The 15,139-nt window shown below is 34.0% G+C and overlaps 1 protein-coding gene across 2 annotated transcripts in view; it reads right to left on the reverse strand.

The window, feature by feature from the left end:
- Positions 1-1,845: 1,845 nt before the first annotated feature.
- Positions 1,846-15,139, reverse strand: part of LOC106877594 (alpha-catulin) — a 338,021-nt gene continuing 324,727 nt past the window's right edge. Inside the window, exons 12-17 of one of the 2 annotated variants that reach the window (XM_052973451.2) lie at positions 11,898-11,948; positions 11,199-11,459; positions 10,161-10,283; positions 9,895-9,978; positions 5,242-5,303; positions 1,846-4,348 (exon numbers count right to left, since the gene is read on the reverse strand). In XM_052973451.2, coding sequence (XP_052829411.1) covers positions 5,265-5,303; positions 9,895-9,978; positions 10,161-10,283; positions 11,199-11,459; positions 11,898-11,948 — 558 coding nt within the window. In that variant the 3' untranslated portion in view covers positions 1,846-4,348; positions 5,242-5,264. The remainder of the gene's footprint in view (positions 4,349-5,241; positions 5,304-9,894; positions 9,979-10,160; positions 10,284-11,198; positions 11,460-11,897; positions 11,949-15,139) is intronic. The other variant, XM_052973445.2, reaches the window with a different exon arrangement.

The following is a 15,139-nucleotide window of genomic DNA, read 5'->3' on the forward strand; positions in this document are numbered from 1 at the left end:
ACTCCATTAATTTTCTACAATGAAAAAATATCCGAAACCGTTAAGTAAAATGGGCAAATATCTTAATCTTCTCAATATTCTGTATGTATTAAAAGTAACAGCATGAAATTTTCTGGGAGGAGGAATGTTTCAAATTGTTGTCATTCTTATCCTATCATGGCTATCTCTTATAACAAAGAATCAGTCCCAGAAACCCTATAAATATCTTTTATAATAGCTACTGAAGAGACCAGACAGAATACAGCACGAGATATACGAGCTTTGTCTCTTGTTTTTGAGATCAAACCCACCCAACATTGAATTTGTTGTGTATTTTTATCAACAATAAAAATAACAGCAATTTAGAGAAAGAAATTTAATTCACTGCATTCTATCCGACAAAACTTGGCCCTGGGCTGCCTCTTTGGATCCCCTGATGTGAATTTTATTTTTTTTAAATGATTTTGGTATGCTAAGGGTAATGGGGGGGGAGGGGGCATCTCAACCTGGAGACTTGGCTTGCAACTGAGCAGACTCTACTAAAGGCAATTGACAACAGTCAGAAGGTATTAAACCAGGTATTAGATAAAATCTACTACATTTAGTTTGCGACTACCAACCTTCACATACAAAACTTTGCTGTGGAGCTATGCCAAAAGAGACTGCGCAGTGGGGTTGAACTCATGTAACTACAAAATGAATCTTCTTAGCACACGGGTCCTGCTAGAATCACATTCACTAACAGTGATGTGCTTCATGCTATTGTATTACACTTTCTTTACTGAAAATTTTGGCCTTGCAGCAGCCAGTTATATCATCTTTTAATGTCCATTTGCCATGCTGGCATGGGTTTTATATAGATATATTGGGTCATGCCATAAATAATACGGTTTTTTTATACTCATTTTTCAAAATTAAAATAAAGTTCTTTTTAAATTTAAAATAAGCTCTCCATTCCCTACAATTCTCTTCCATCTATCTCATCGACTTGCAAGGCCCTTCTTCCAAAATTCACTTGTCTGTGAGGAAAAATACTCCTCCAGTACTGTTCTGACCTTGTCTACAGAATTCATGTTTTTTCTGTCTAAATGATTTTGAAGACTGTGGAATAAATGATAATCAGATGGGGGGGCAATATCCAGCAAATATGGTGGGTGTAACATCATTTCCCATTCAAACTGCTCCAGACTTTGGAATGACATCCTTGCTGTATGTGGCTGTGCAATTAGACTTGGAAAGTTTGTGAGGAACCCATTGACCCAATTTGCTAACTTTTCTGATGGCATGTAAGTGTTGATGAATGGTTGAATGACCAAATCCAACCTTGTCTGCTGGTTCCTCAACAGTTGTTACAAGGGAATTTTGTCCCAATAGGGTTTGCAAGACGTCCTCGTCAAGCTCTACAGATCATCCAGGACAAGGCTCATCTTCTAGGCTGTACTTTCCGGCTCAGAATTTCTGGAACCACCATTAACACCGGCTTATGCTTATTGTCTGATCCCCATATACTGCATTAATATTCCTCGCACTTTCCATTATGTTGTTGCCTTTATTGAACTCATAAAGCAAAATATGCTCCTTTGTTACTTCCATTATAGCTTGGAAAAAAATAAGGACAAGATAAAAAATAATACCTGCTTTCATAGCAAGTTGATGCAGGTAGTTTATCTTCTTCCCCTCCGACTTTTAGTTTATGCAAATGAAAAAAAAACGCATTATTTATGAGATGACCCAATACATTCTGAAAAGGAATATATAAACTTAGATATTATTGTTTCATACCAAAAACAAGACATTAAAAATCCATACCTTTCATCTGTGACCTGATGTTAAAGAAATTATGTTCCGATGAAATATCAACATTCATTAGCTGAGAAAATTTTATTGAAGATTTTTTTCTTTTTTTTTTGACAATTATCTGTTTAACAGCAGCAAATCGTTCTACGTTTGTTGCCCTATAACAAACAATAGATTACGCATTTTATTGGAAGTTGACAGCGACTCATGTATTCATGTTGAAACAGTCACAAATAAGTATTACAACTCATATCTAAAATGAATTGCAGGAGACAGCATTCCAAAACAAATTGTGCAAGACAGACTGGATATTTAAAAAAAAAAAAAATTTCTACTCCTTAAAAAGGATCGATAAAAATAATTACTTTTTTTTTTTAAACTTATCTTTAAGTGTTAAGGTTGATTTCTTTACAAGATTGCTCAGGTTGACATTAAATTTCTCTCTCTCTCTTTCAAGTGTGATATAATAATATTTCAAATAAAAATAATCCAAATATCATCACAGGAGTGCCGTGGGCAGAATTTGTCATTTATAGAGATGGTGGGCTAGCAGAAGACAAAGTGCCATAATGCATACATACAGTATTAATCAGGAGATAATAATGTGCTAGTAAAATAGATTCACACAGAAAAAGCCATTGATATAAATAGCAATACAGTTTTAGAAAATGTACATGCAGATTGGATTGCATCAAATGATTTGCAGCAGTTTTATGAAGGAGCCCTGTTGTCCATGTAATAATATATATATATACATACATATAGAGCTGTTTACATGACAGACTTGAAGCCTGAGAGTTTTACAATTGGATAAATAGGAAGCTGTGACATTTATGTCTTTCCCAGGCTAAAATGAAGTGAAATGGTTACAACTTGTATCCAATGCCAGGTTGTACTAAGAATTTCTAATATTCAGCATATGCCACAATTAATTAGAATCCCACTCACTCCATTAGTTTTCTTTCTCATTATTATTCCATCTTATTTTTCAAGATGTTCACTGCCCCCACCTCCAAGAAGAAATATTTGTGATTACTGGAATCATTTAAACATAGAAAAGGAATTGCCAAATATTTCTATTCAGTATTTTTTCTTATTTTTCATAAATTTGTTGTTAGTTGGAATAATAAAGACAAAATAATGCGTAAATGACTTGAAAAGCAAAAACGATAACTTAATATAATTAGCAAGGAAAAAAATTGAATTAACATTTAGAAAATAAAGTTTAATAAACTAGAAAAGAGAACCAGATGATGTAGAGTTTGATTGAAGGAAGGGGACTTCTGCAATCTGTTCACATTATATATATATATATATATGTGTGTGTATATATAAGATGGAAATAACCTGTGTGTATTGGATGGAGCGATAATACAGAAGCTAGGGAAAATTGCTAATATGTAATTGAAATGTTGCCTGTAAAACTCATTAAAAGCTGAATCTGAATGTAACGACTATTAATAAATGTCTCCTGTATTAGACATTGAGATTAATACTTTGTCAATGAAAAAAAGTTTACTGTACATACATTACAAAAAGGTATACTTTACACCCATACACATGTATCTCTGGTGCATGCTGTGTCCTGTGTTAGCTGCTCTTGGCTGTGGAAATCCTAACCTTTGATATGTACTGCATAGATTAAATTTTTACTGTAACACAAACATCAAACCCTTACATCAGTAAAGGAATAGAAATATTTTTGTCAATGTACCAAATCAGAATTTCAATTAAAAAAAATAAAATAAAATAATTATTTTGTCAGAGCTGCTGTTGGTAAAAGTAAGATCTTTTGTGCCATTTGAGGAAATGTTTAAGAGTTTTCTTGTCAAGGGGGGACAATATGAAGACACTAGTAAAAACACTACATCACAGAGACATAATTACAAACAAGCAGGGATGGGCGGGGGAAGAAGGAAAAAAAAAGAATCAATCATTTTGATTGAGAGAGGAAAGCTAATGACAGACCTATTGAATATTTCACACTGGTATATCTTTCTGGTCAGAGGAAGCATATCACTGACAAGAGTGAATGGATTAGAAGAGACACGAGAGATGACTGGGAAGCTGAGAATTTAGAAGCCATACACAGAAGGAATACACGCACTTCTGGAAACTAAAATTTCAATATCACAGAATAATTACTAGATTTCTTTTTTTTGTTTGTTTGTTTGTTTTTGTTGTTTTGTAAATCTTTAATGTCTATTTTCATTGATCAATCTCTCACCAGTTTCTGTTGTTGTCACCTAAGTGATGATATACTCTCTTCTCTATTTAAACACTTTGGTTGATGCTGACACTGCAGTAGTTTTAATGAAAATTGCCCATCCTCACAAAGCCAGTCTCAGGAGTCCAGAAGTCCAATGGTAGATAAAGGCTTATTAAGCGATGAGCTGCGGTAAAGACCTTCTATGTAGGAGTTCTGTAAAGAAGGTGGCGCAGTGGTGGTAGTACTGCTGCCACCCGACTCACTTCCTGCATCAGTGCCACCATTTGCTTGATTATCAAGGCGTTGGGAGCTTCCACGCCACTTGTAAGACTGGACAGACGTTGACCGGCAGTCTATGTTGTACTGGAAAAGAAAAAAGGAAAAGGTAAATATATTGACTTCTAGCCATGTCGTGTTATAACGATAATTCTATTAAAGCATATGATGGAAACTACAGAATTGGGTTAAACAGTAACTGGACACTCATGCTTAATAAATATTTTTAAAAAATGGTTGAGTTTTGTTTCATTTTCCTGTTGATAAATCTTGATCAATGACTATTCAAAAATATTTTCTGATTCAGTGATGCTGTGAAATAATGTGCCACATATATTTTCATAAAACAACAATTTATATCCTTTTAATTAGTTTTTAATTTCTTTGACTTTTGAGAGATAACTCTAAGTGAGTCAATAAGCAGAATAAATTGAATGTTTAGAATGAACAAAAAAAAAAAAAAAATTAAGTATTTAGTATTTGAAAGTTTGAGTGAAATCAGAGCCAATTGCTTTAATTATAATTAATCAAATAATGTGCTATCATTGGGATTTGTTATGAAGGTAAGCCATATACATTTATATGTGCTCTCAGATAATATATTAGACAGAAAAAGAAAAATGAGATTAGTGATTAATTAATTAATTAATATACTAAGTGTCACGAGTGCTGTACTGTTCCTTGTGATTAATTTACAGAGTGTCATAGGTGCTGCATTGTTCCTAAGTGAATAAAAACATCTTTCTCAAATTGCTTTCCTTGGGAAGTTAATCCATGTGTTTGTAGGTGAGAGATGGACATGAGAAAGACATGCCAATCAGCAGATGGTGAATGAAGTTAGTAATAAGCTGAAATGAAGATCAAGAGTGATTTTTTTAATACTGCAAATAGCTAGTAAACAATGTGATGTGCTCTAGAGAGAAGTAAATCTAGCTGGTGAATTAGGATTAGAAACTTCTGTTGTTGACTAAAATACTTGCTGTTGCATAAATCAGTTGTGCAGTCAGCGATGGCCATCTTTAAGAGGTCTTTTGGATTTCAGCTGGAATCAAAAAAACACCAAATTCTGGTTCAGAGCAAACAATTCATAGTTAATCCTGGTTCCACACTTTTGTTTTAGTATAACAATTATGGAAGATTGTGACTTTGGAGTAATAAAGATATATATATATATATATATATATATAGATATATAGATATATATATATATATAGATATATATATATATATATATAGATATATATATATATATATATATATATATATAGATAGATAGATAGATATATATATAGATAGATAGATATATATATAGATAGATAGATATATATATAGATAGATAGATAGATATATAGATAGATAGATATATATATAGATAGATAGATATATATATAGATAGATAGATATATATATAGATAGATAGATATATATATAGATAGATAGATATATATATAGATAGATATATATATAGATAGATATATATATAGATAGATATATAGATATATATATAGATATATATATATAGATATATATATATATAGATATATATATATAGATATATATATATAGATATATATATATAGATATATATATATATAGATATATATATATAGATATATATATATATAGATATATATATATAGATATATATATATATAGATATATATATATATAGATATATATATATATAGATATAGATATAGATATATATATATAGATATATATATATATAGATATATATATATATAGATATATATATATATAGATATAGATATATATATATATATATATATATATATAGATATATAGATATAGATATATATATATATATATATATATATATATATATATATATATATATATATATATATATATATATATATATATAGATATATATATATAGATATATATATATATAGATATATATATATATAGATATATATATATAGATATATATATATATATATAGATATATATATATATAGAGAGAGAGAGAGAGAATATTAAGCAGTATAATCCAACTGCTGCAAATATAAATGTTATTGTTATTGGAAATATTTAACACCACGCAAATTAAAGATTATATTAGTGGGAGGAAACAATTTAAATATAAATTTATTAGTAATTTATTAATTACACACAGACACACACAATTATCGATTTGTGAATGTTTGAGCTATTTTGAGACTTATTTTTAACTCTCTTCATACCATCTCGTCTGAGACTGCTAAGAGTTCTAGAATATAGCTTTCATGCTTTAAAATGATTTCTATTTCAAATACCAGCTTAATAATGACATATTTTACTAAATTCTTTAGTTTAAAAGATGATTGAAATAAAAGTAGTCTAACTTACAGAAATATGGTAACAAAAGTGACAAAATGCAGATAATTTTTAATCCCATTCATGGTAAACAAAAGCTGTAGAGTACAAGTTAATGTTTTTACTGGTCAATAAATCAATGTAGTTTACACTGATCATCATAAATTGTACAGATGATATGAGGTTTCAATTTCAGCATAAAAATATCTCATTTGATAATCCAACACAGAAAAGAAAAATGTTGCAAATGGAGTGAATGTTATGAAGTTGGCCATAATGTTCTGCAAGTTGACTGATGAATCAATGTACATGCTTGTGTGTTTCAGGACACACACACACACACACACACACACGTTTATTATGCATCTTTACAACATAGACAAGAATGTGTAGATATTGATACAAAAGTTCAGCATCTTTGATAAAACAGTCAGTGATGAAAACAGTAGGTATCTTAGATGCTGGCAAAAAGTCTGGTGAGCTTGGAGTAGTTCTTGATTAAGCTTGGTCACAACTTTGTTAACAAGTTGGTTGCTGTTGGTTACTGGGTTCCCAATAAAAGCATGGGAATTGATGAAGATGACTTCATCGCTGGTCTGCTGTAACTGTTGAAAATACCATTGTTACAATGACTACCAGATACACTGCAACCAGTGGGACCTTTGGGACATGGATTGATACACTGCAGCCTGGTGCTATGTCTTTGAGTTGAGACAACTGGCTTAGCTGAGAGTTTAACAACTGAATTTATTAAGGAGGAGGAGCACTAAGTAGTGGTAAGTGAAATTGCAATACATTGAAACCGGGGAACAAGCTACTCACTGAGTTTTGTCATGGAGAATATATCTTGCTTCTTGACTAATGGTATGTGTATACACCTACATCAGTTTGCAGTACCATCTGCCTAGACTGTGAGATGCTAACATTTTGGAGTAGTTGTTTCTTCATCAGTCACAGACACCAAGCAGACAACACTGCGGACTGAATTAAGAGATTACTTCCAGCTCAGTATATGCAAACATATTGTAGGCATACAACTTTGTCAAATTTACTCATTTCATTGTAGAATGTAAAAAAATGAGGACTTTTATTGGGATCCCATCAGAGGTGTTGACATCACTTGACCAACCAATCCCAGACTGAAAAAAGGATTCAGTCTGTTTATATACACATAAAATCTATTAACTCCAGAGAATAGGAGCTACTAATTTGCATGCTATAAGGATTTAACAGTTTTATTTAGAATCAAAAGCCTGTCAACAGGGAATTCTTTGTTTTAAGACAGTTGGATGATAACACGAAGGGCATTTTGCTCCTATTTCTAACATCTGAACCATCACATACACCTTCCCTCATTAGCTTGTATTTCAGTTACACGAAGCATGAACCAGCTATTTGCTGCTTTAGACTTTTCAACTTCCTGAAAGATCAAATTTAAGGTTCTGATACTGTTTCAATGCTGAGCTGTGATTGGTTGAAAAACAATATTAAATTATTGCAGAGATAGTTGCATACTCAGATTACTTAATTGGGTACCAGCTGCACTGAACATTAAATCCATGGATGTTTTACAAATTTGTCATCCTAGAATGCACATCAAACCCTCAACCCCACCCAAAAGTTCTAGTTTATATTGTTTCAATTTTTTCTTTTTCATTTATAAAATTTTTCATTTATAAAATTAAATACTCTATGAAGATTTGTTCATTTAGTGATGGAGCGTGAACATCATTTTTGATCTTATGTTTCTTTCACTTCATTAAAATTAATTATGCCAACACCTTTAATTGATTTAATATGATAAACTGCTTGAGTTATAATGTTAGAATCACTATATTGAATACGTCAAGATCAATATCTTTCAGTTTGCTACCTCTCTAGCATTTAAACTGGCCATTTCCAGCCCAGATATTCTACCTGTTTTATGTTCAAACTGGCCAGATCTGGCTCCTCACACCTACTCTACAATGTCATTCTAAAAATAAACTATCACATCATCAATCTCTGAAAGCATTGAGATAATCTGTGATTAAGTCAAACCAATGTGAATAAGCATTACATTTGACAAAATATTCTGAATGTTAAAAGGATTACTTGTCTGTCTTCATCATAACTTTAACATGTAGTTTTCCTTGCTTGAATGGAGCAAATGAAATTCATTAAGATAGAACTCTTATGGCCAGATGTTCTTGTTGCCATCTCCCACTTCTTTCCAAGCAGATGATAAGATAACTGGACAATACTCTAATTCAATGCTGATTGTCCTCAGCAGCAAATACGTTCCCTAACTCATTGCAGACAGTCAACGAAAGCTGAGGTTTAAAAATTACAACTTAAAGAAAAACTAATGGGGTTCCCTTTGAAAGCAAAATCTCTAGAATTGTAAACTCCAGAGTCTAGTCTCTGGAGTCTGTGTACCATTTCTCATTTCTTGGATCATGGTATTCCTGTCAGATTGTGTCACTGCTGCACAAATCAATGAGATTTAAACACACACAAACTATCAACTTTAGTGTGGCACAACATTTCATCATGGGTCTTATTACACTCTTTCTTTCTGTAGATTAATTACTTTTGCCATTGTTCCCCTACACAAATATTATCATCCTTCACTCCTCAATCCCCTACAGATATCTTTTACAGCTGCAATACCTGAAAACCCCTCCTTCAATGGGAACAAGACAACCTCATCTTCATCAACATTACTCAGACACCCACCCATCAGACTTCAGAGTTCATTTAATTGTCTACAATCTTTGATGCTGCTAATCAACCCTAGGTTGGCTCGAATCCAGCTGATCTATGTCCAAGACATTGCAGTATTTTCATACATAATATATCTAGAACTACATTATTCAATGTATCCTTGCTTGCTTAAAAAAGTGGATTGATTAGCAGGAGATTTGGCTGCTATTTATGGCAAATTGAGCAACCAGTAAGAAGCCTCCTTCCATATTTACATTGCCAAAAACTGTATGTCAAAAATGTAAAGGTTTAAATCAGAGAGCAGCTGTGACATTATGGTGATGGATTAGTGACCAACGATTGCGTTGGTTTCCTTAAGATATACATGACATAACTTGTCGCAGTCCACCAAACTTCATTGTTGACTGGTTTCTAACAGGAAGATTAAACAGTTGTAAACCTCCAATAACACTTTTCTCTCCTCCACCTATGTGCTTTTTAGTTTCCATCTCCCACATTCCAAGAGGACTTGATACACAGCTTCCAAAAATATGAAAATAGTACACAGAAAAGTTTGGTAATTTGTAAGAAAAAAAAAAAAGAACTTTTTTTAATGAAAATGTACTCACTTTGGTTGCACAGATGAAGCTTGTTGTCACAACTTTGGCAACAGCATTCATTAAATTCTTTGTTTCTTGAATGGCACTATCAACCTGTAAAGACAAGTATTTAAACATTGTATAATGAAATAAGGAAAACATGAACTTGACTGTTGAAGACATTGGATTGAAGATAAAATTTTTGCTTTTGTTAAAAAGATTTTTTAAGGTAAAATACTGTCTAAAAACAAAATAAAAACAAGTAAAAATGGTGAGAATAAAAAAAAATTACTAACTTTATTAAATGTGGCTGCTTTGCCAAATGTTGGAGCCCGAAGTGTTTTTAGTAACTGTTGACAAAATACTGGAATTCGGTCAAGATGTACAACCAGTTCCTCTTTATGACCACTCGCCGGTACCTGTGATAATAATAAAGACAGAAAAATTAATTAAGTTCATCAGTGATTCAAATAAAGATACACAAGATTAGCTTCTAAAACACTTTCCATTACCTTCTCCTGGTTCGTGGGAAAAATTTGAAGTCAGCACTGCAGACGCTAAACAACTTGTCATTTATCAGTTCTCTCAATATTTAATGAAGTAAACTGTGTCATACTATACTTATGGGCCCTTAACTCCTCAACAGAGTCAAGGAAGGGGTCACCATAGCATATGCTTTGGGTAGTTTTAGTTCTGACAGAACCCATCCCTCTCCAGATCAGACACCAGTAAATTTCTTTCAGAAGATGAGAAGGCAGATCAACCCCAGTATAGGACTGGTATTGAAAGACAAAGTAAATGTCAGAGGGATTTGATCTCAAAGTGCAGGGAACCAAAACAACTCAAAGTATTTTAACATTCTAATGACTGTCAATTATTCCAGAAGACTGAAGTAAATTGTACATCCATAGGGATGAACAGGGATGAAGACTGGAAAACAAACAACGTTACTTGTATGACTAAGCTGTTCATTGACAAACAATCAGGTGATGACAAGGCAACACACGTACATGTGTGTGTGTGAGGGGGTGCTGTCAGTTTTCGTTTACCAAATCCACTCACAAGGGTTTTGTCAGTTCAGGGCTGTAGTAGAAGACACTTGCCCAAGGTGCCATGCAATGGGGCTGAACCTCAGACCTTTTTAACTACACAGCCATGTATCTTAAAAATAATTTTTTTTAAAAACCGTTTGGCCGAATTAAAAACAAAGCAAAACAGTGAACATCACAAAACAACCAACAAAAATAATGGTGATGATGTAAGGAAAGATTGGTTTGTCTCTAATGAGTTTGAAACTTTGTGAAATGGCAAAGTGATACAAAACTCTTACTTACTCGTTCAGCAAACTCTTTAACAGTTTTATATAATTTGTTGCCTTCATCAGCAAAATATTTAGCCTGAGTAAATAGGTCTTGTGTTGTTTTCAAGGGGCCTTCTCCTCGTGTAAATAGATACATGGAAAAAGCCATGCTCGACATATTTTTGGCACGTTTAACAATATCATTATCTGCTTCCTCCCATTTGTCTGTCTCAGCATCCATCTCAGATGTAATCAACTTCATTTCTAGACCAAGTTTAGCTATTTTGGCTTGTTCCTGAAATATACAAATGACAAAAATTATTGATAAAATTTAACAATATATTGCAAAGACCAAGTTAGTAGCAGGGGTGGATGCTCTGAGAGCGTAGCTGCTAGAATAAGAATAGATTGGGCAAAGTTCAGAGAGCTCCTACCCCTGTTGGCAACAAAGGGCTTCTTGCTCAGAGTGAAAAGCAGATTGCATGATACTTGTGTGTGAAACCATTATTAGTATCATCATCATCATCATCATCATTACCATTTATTAGGCACCAATTTAAATTCTGATAATAGATATAATAAAAGAAGGAATCTATAATACTGGAACCAAGCTGAGACAACCTTTTTGGTAAACATTGAGTAGGAATAGAGTAAAGGTGAATAATTGTTGTTTAGTGTGAAACTTTGAAAAAAACAAAACATGGAATTAATAAATAAAAAAAAAGATATTCACCTCTGCATCCAGTTTAACAGGTCGTAGAGATTTGACCATTGTTCCATGTTTCTGGAAAAGAAAACTCTATGTTTAGCAAACAAGTTAGTTGAGGCAGAACTTCAGCTGAACAGCTTATTATGCACACATGCAGAAATGTATAATGCCAGAAAATTGGGTAGACTTTATGATCAAAAATGTTCTAAGATGACAAGGCATTATATTTAGAACTGTATTATCAGATATAACCTTCCCTTCTTAACATGGAAGGGTATAATTTGATAGAGAATTATTTGTTCTTTTTAGCAGGAAATGCAACTTTCAATAATAAAATTTGAACATCCTGGAGGATGTCTTAAACACTGAAGACACACTAGATAATAATAAATTTAATGCTTAATTATTTGATAAAACCTGGTTGTTCATCAGTTTTAAAGATGTCAACAAAACTTGCCAAAGAATGTTCCAGAAATTAGTAAACAAGTTAAATCTACTGAACAAAGTGTGATACAACACCACCACCTTAACTAACACCACTGATCTCTTTGGACATTTCTACGTTATATAACATTACTATAGCAATGTTCTGTCCAAATAAAACAATTATATACTCATCCATTCAACAAAAGTAATGGTTAATTTTCTGATTATAGTTTTGCTTATTCTTGAAAGAGATCTGCAACAGTCAGCTATCAATAACACTTATGAAGAGTGACTGCAAAATCTGTCCAGAGACGTGTAACCAGATGAACGCCCTGCCCTCACTCAATTAGCCACTAACCACATTTTAACCATCCTGCTTTTCTGGGAACCAACACAGTAAAGCTTCAGCATCTAATGGCTGACTATGTAGAAGCCGACAAGATTTCCAACAACAACCTTGGCCACCTTTTTGAATTCAATATCTTTACTACTTTGAATATGCTTAGAAAATTAAAGCAAAAAAAAGAAGCAGAGCAGCATCCAAGACTTTCACACTCAGAATTGTTGAAGTATGGAATAAGCACCAACATCCATTTTTAACTGTCAGGACACTGAATTCTTCAAAAATTCCATGCTTCTCAAATCCATCAACACTATTCTTTGCATGTCTATGTACCCTTTCCTATATACTGTTCAGTTTTCGATTTTTTTTATTTTTTATTTATTCTGTGTAATATGCATGTACTTCTAGCTTTTTTTAAGCTAAAACCAAAATCCTAATAAGTAGGAAGGTAGATAAAACACAAACCCCTTCAGGTAGATGGCCCTGCTCAGTATGTAGAAAAGGAGTAGGTAGTAACTCTATAAGATGTACCCGGTGCAAGCTATGGACACATAAGAGGTGCAGCAACATCAAAGGCAGGTTAACTAGCAAGTTAGTTTTTGTTTGTGGCAGATGTTCAGGTGCAATAAAGACTGTAAACAAACAGGAAACACCTTCTATCTCATTCCAGGGTGAAAAACTAGAGGTAGTCGATAGCTTCCGCTATCTGGGCGACCAAGTTAGTAGTGGGGGTGGGTGCGCTGAAAGTGTAGCTGCTAGAATAAGAATAGCCTGGGCAAAGTTTAGAGAGCTCTTACCCCTGCTGGCGACAAAGGGACTCTCACTCAGAGTAAAAGGCAGACTGTATGACGCATGTGTACGAACAGCCATGCTACATGGCAGTGAAACATGGGCTGTAACTGCTGAGGACATACGTAAGCTCACAAGGAATGAAGCCAGTATGCTCCGTTGGATGTGTAATGTCAATGTGAATACCCGTCAGAGTGTAAGTATCTTGAGAGAAAAGCTGAACATTAGAAGCATCAGTTGTGGCGTGCAAGAGAGACGATTGCGCTGGTATGGACATGTGGTGAGAATGGAGGAGGATAGCTGCGTGAAAAAGTGCCACACCATAACAGTTGAGGGAACCCGTGGAAGAGGTAGGCCCAGGAAGACCTGGGCTGAGGTGGTGAGGCAAGACCTTCGTACATTGGGCCTCACCGAGGCGATGACTACTGACCGAGACCTTTGGAAATGTGCTGTGCGTGAGAAGACCCGGCAAGCCAAGTAAGATCGTTGCCAGTGCCCCTGGACTGGTTCTTGTGCGGGTGGCACATGAGATGCACCATTTTGAGCGTGGCCGTTGCCAGTACCGCCTGATTGGCTCCCGTAGGATTTTCGAGCGAGATCGTTGCCAGTGCCCCTGGACTGGCTTGTGCGGGTGGCACATAAAAGACACCATTTCGAGCGTGGCTGTTTTCGTGCGGGTGACACGTAAAAGCACCCACTACACTCTCTGAGTGGTTGGCGTTAGGAAGGGCATCCAGCTGTAGAAACTCTGCCAAATTAGACTGGAGCCTGGTGTTGCCATCCGGTTTCACCAGTCCTCAGTCAAATCGTCCAACCCATGCCAGCATGGAAAGCGGACGTTAAACGATGATGATGATGATGATGATGATGGTTTTTTTAAAATTTTTTTTTTAATATATTTTTTTATTATTTTTATTATTATTATTATTATTATTATTAAGGTGGCGAGCTGACAGAATCGTTAGCACGCTGGGCAAAATGCTTCGTGGCATTTTGTTCGTCTTCACATTCTGAGTTCTAATTCCACAGAGATCAGCTTTGCCTTTCATCCTTGGGAGGGTTGATAAATTAAGTCCCAGTGAAACACTGGGGTTGGTGTATTCAACTTGTCCACTCCCCCAAAATTTCAGGCTTTGTGCCTTTAATAGGAAGGACTGTTATTATTGTAGTTCATTAAACTACTTTGTATTGGATTAAAAGTTGTTTCTTTGTTCAGAAAACAGAAAGACACGACAGAGTTGCTTCCCCTTTATATTTAACCACTTTAAGAATACTACAAAATACAGACTGTATCTCCAAAACAAGATATTTGACATAGAATGTATTTCTTATGTTATAACAGTTGTTGAGTTGTTCCAACAACATTTTCAAAGGTGCAGTTTCAGTTATTGGTTTGTTCAAACAACAAAGTCTATAGGGTCATCAATAAATCATACATCAATAGGTTGTTGTTCAGCTCTGATTGAGCAGATCTGTGAACAAAGGCTTTCCAACCATGACCATCCCATCTTTTTAGGGTTATATAGGGCTACACTGTCAAATGTTCTGCCCTTCTTGAAGGGAGTAGTGTGTGATTTGAGAGAGAATTTACTGCTATTTCTAACAAGTTGAATAACCAAATGAATGAAAAACTCATTCAATGTGGTGACTGAAGCCACCATGGGTTACAGCTACAAATCATACCATTTTCGTCATCATCATCAACATT

This window comes from Octopus bimaculoides, chromosome 1 (assembly GCF_046866305.1).
Source record: "Octopus bimaculoides isolate indiv1 chromosome 1, ASM4686630v1, whole genome shotgun sequence".
In the NCBI taxonomy this organism is placed as follows: Eukaryota; Metazoa; Mollusca; class Cephalopoda; order Octopoda; family Octopodidae; genus Octopus; species Octopus bimaculoides.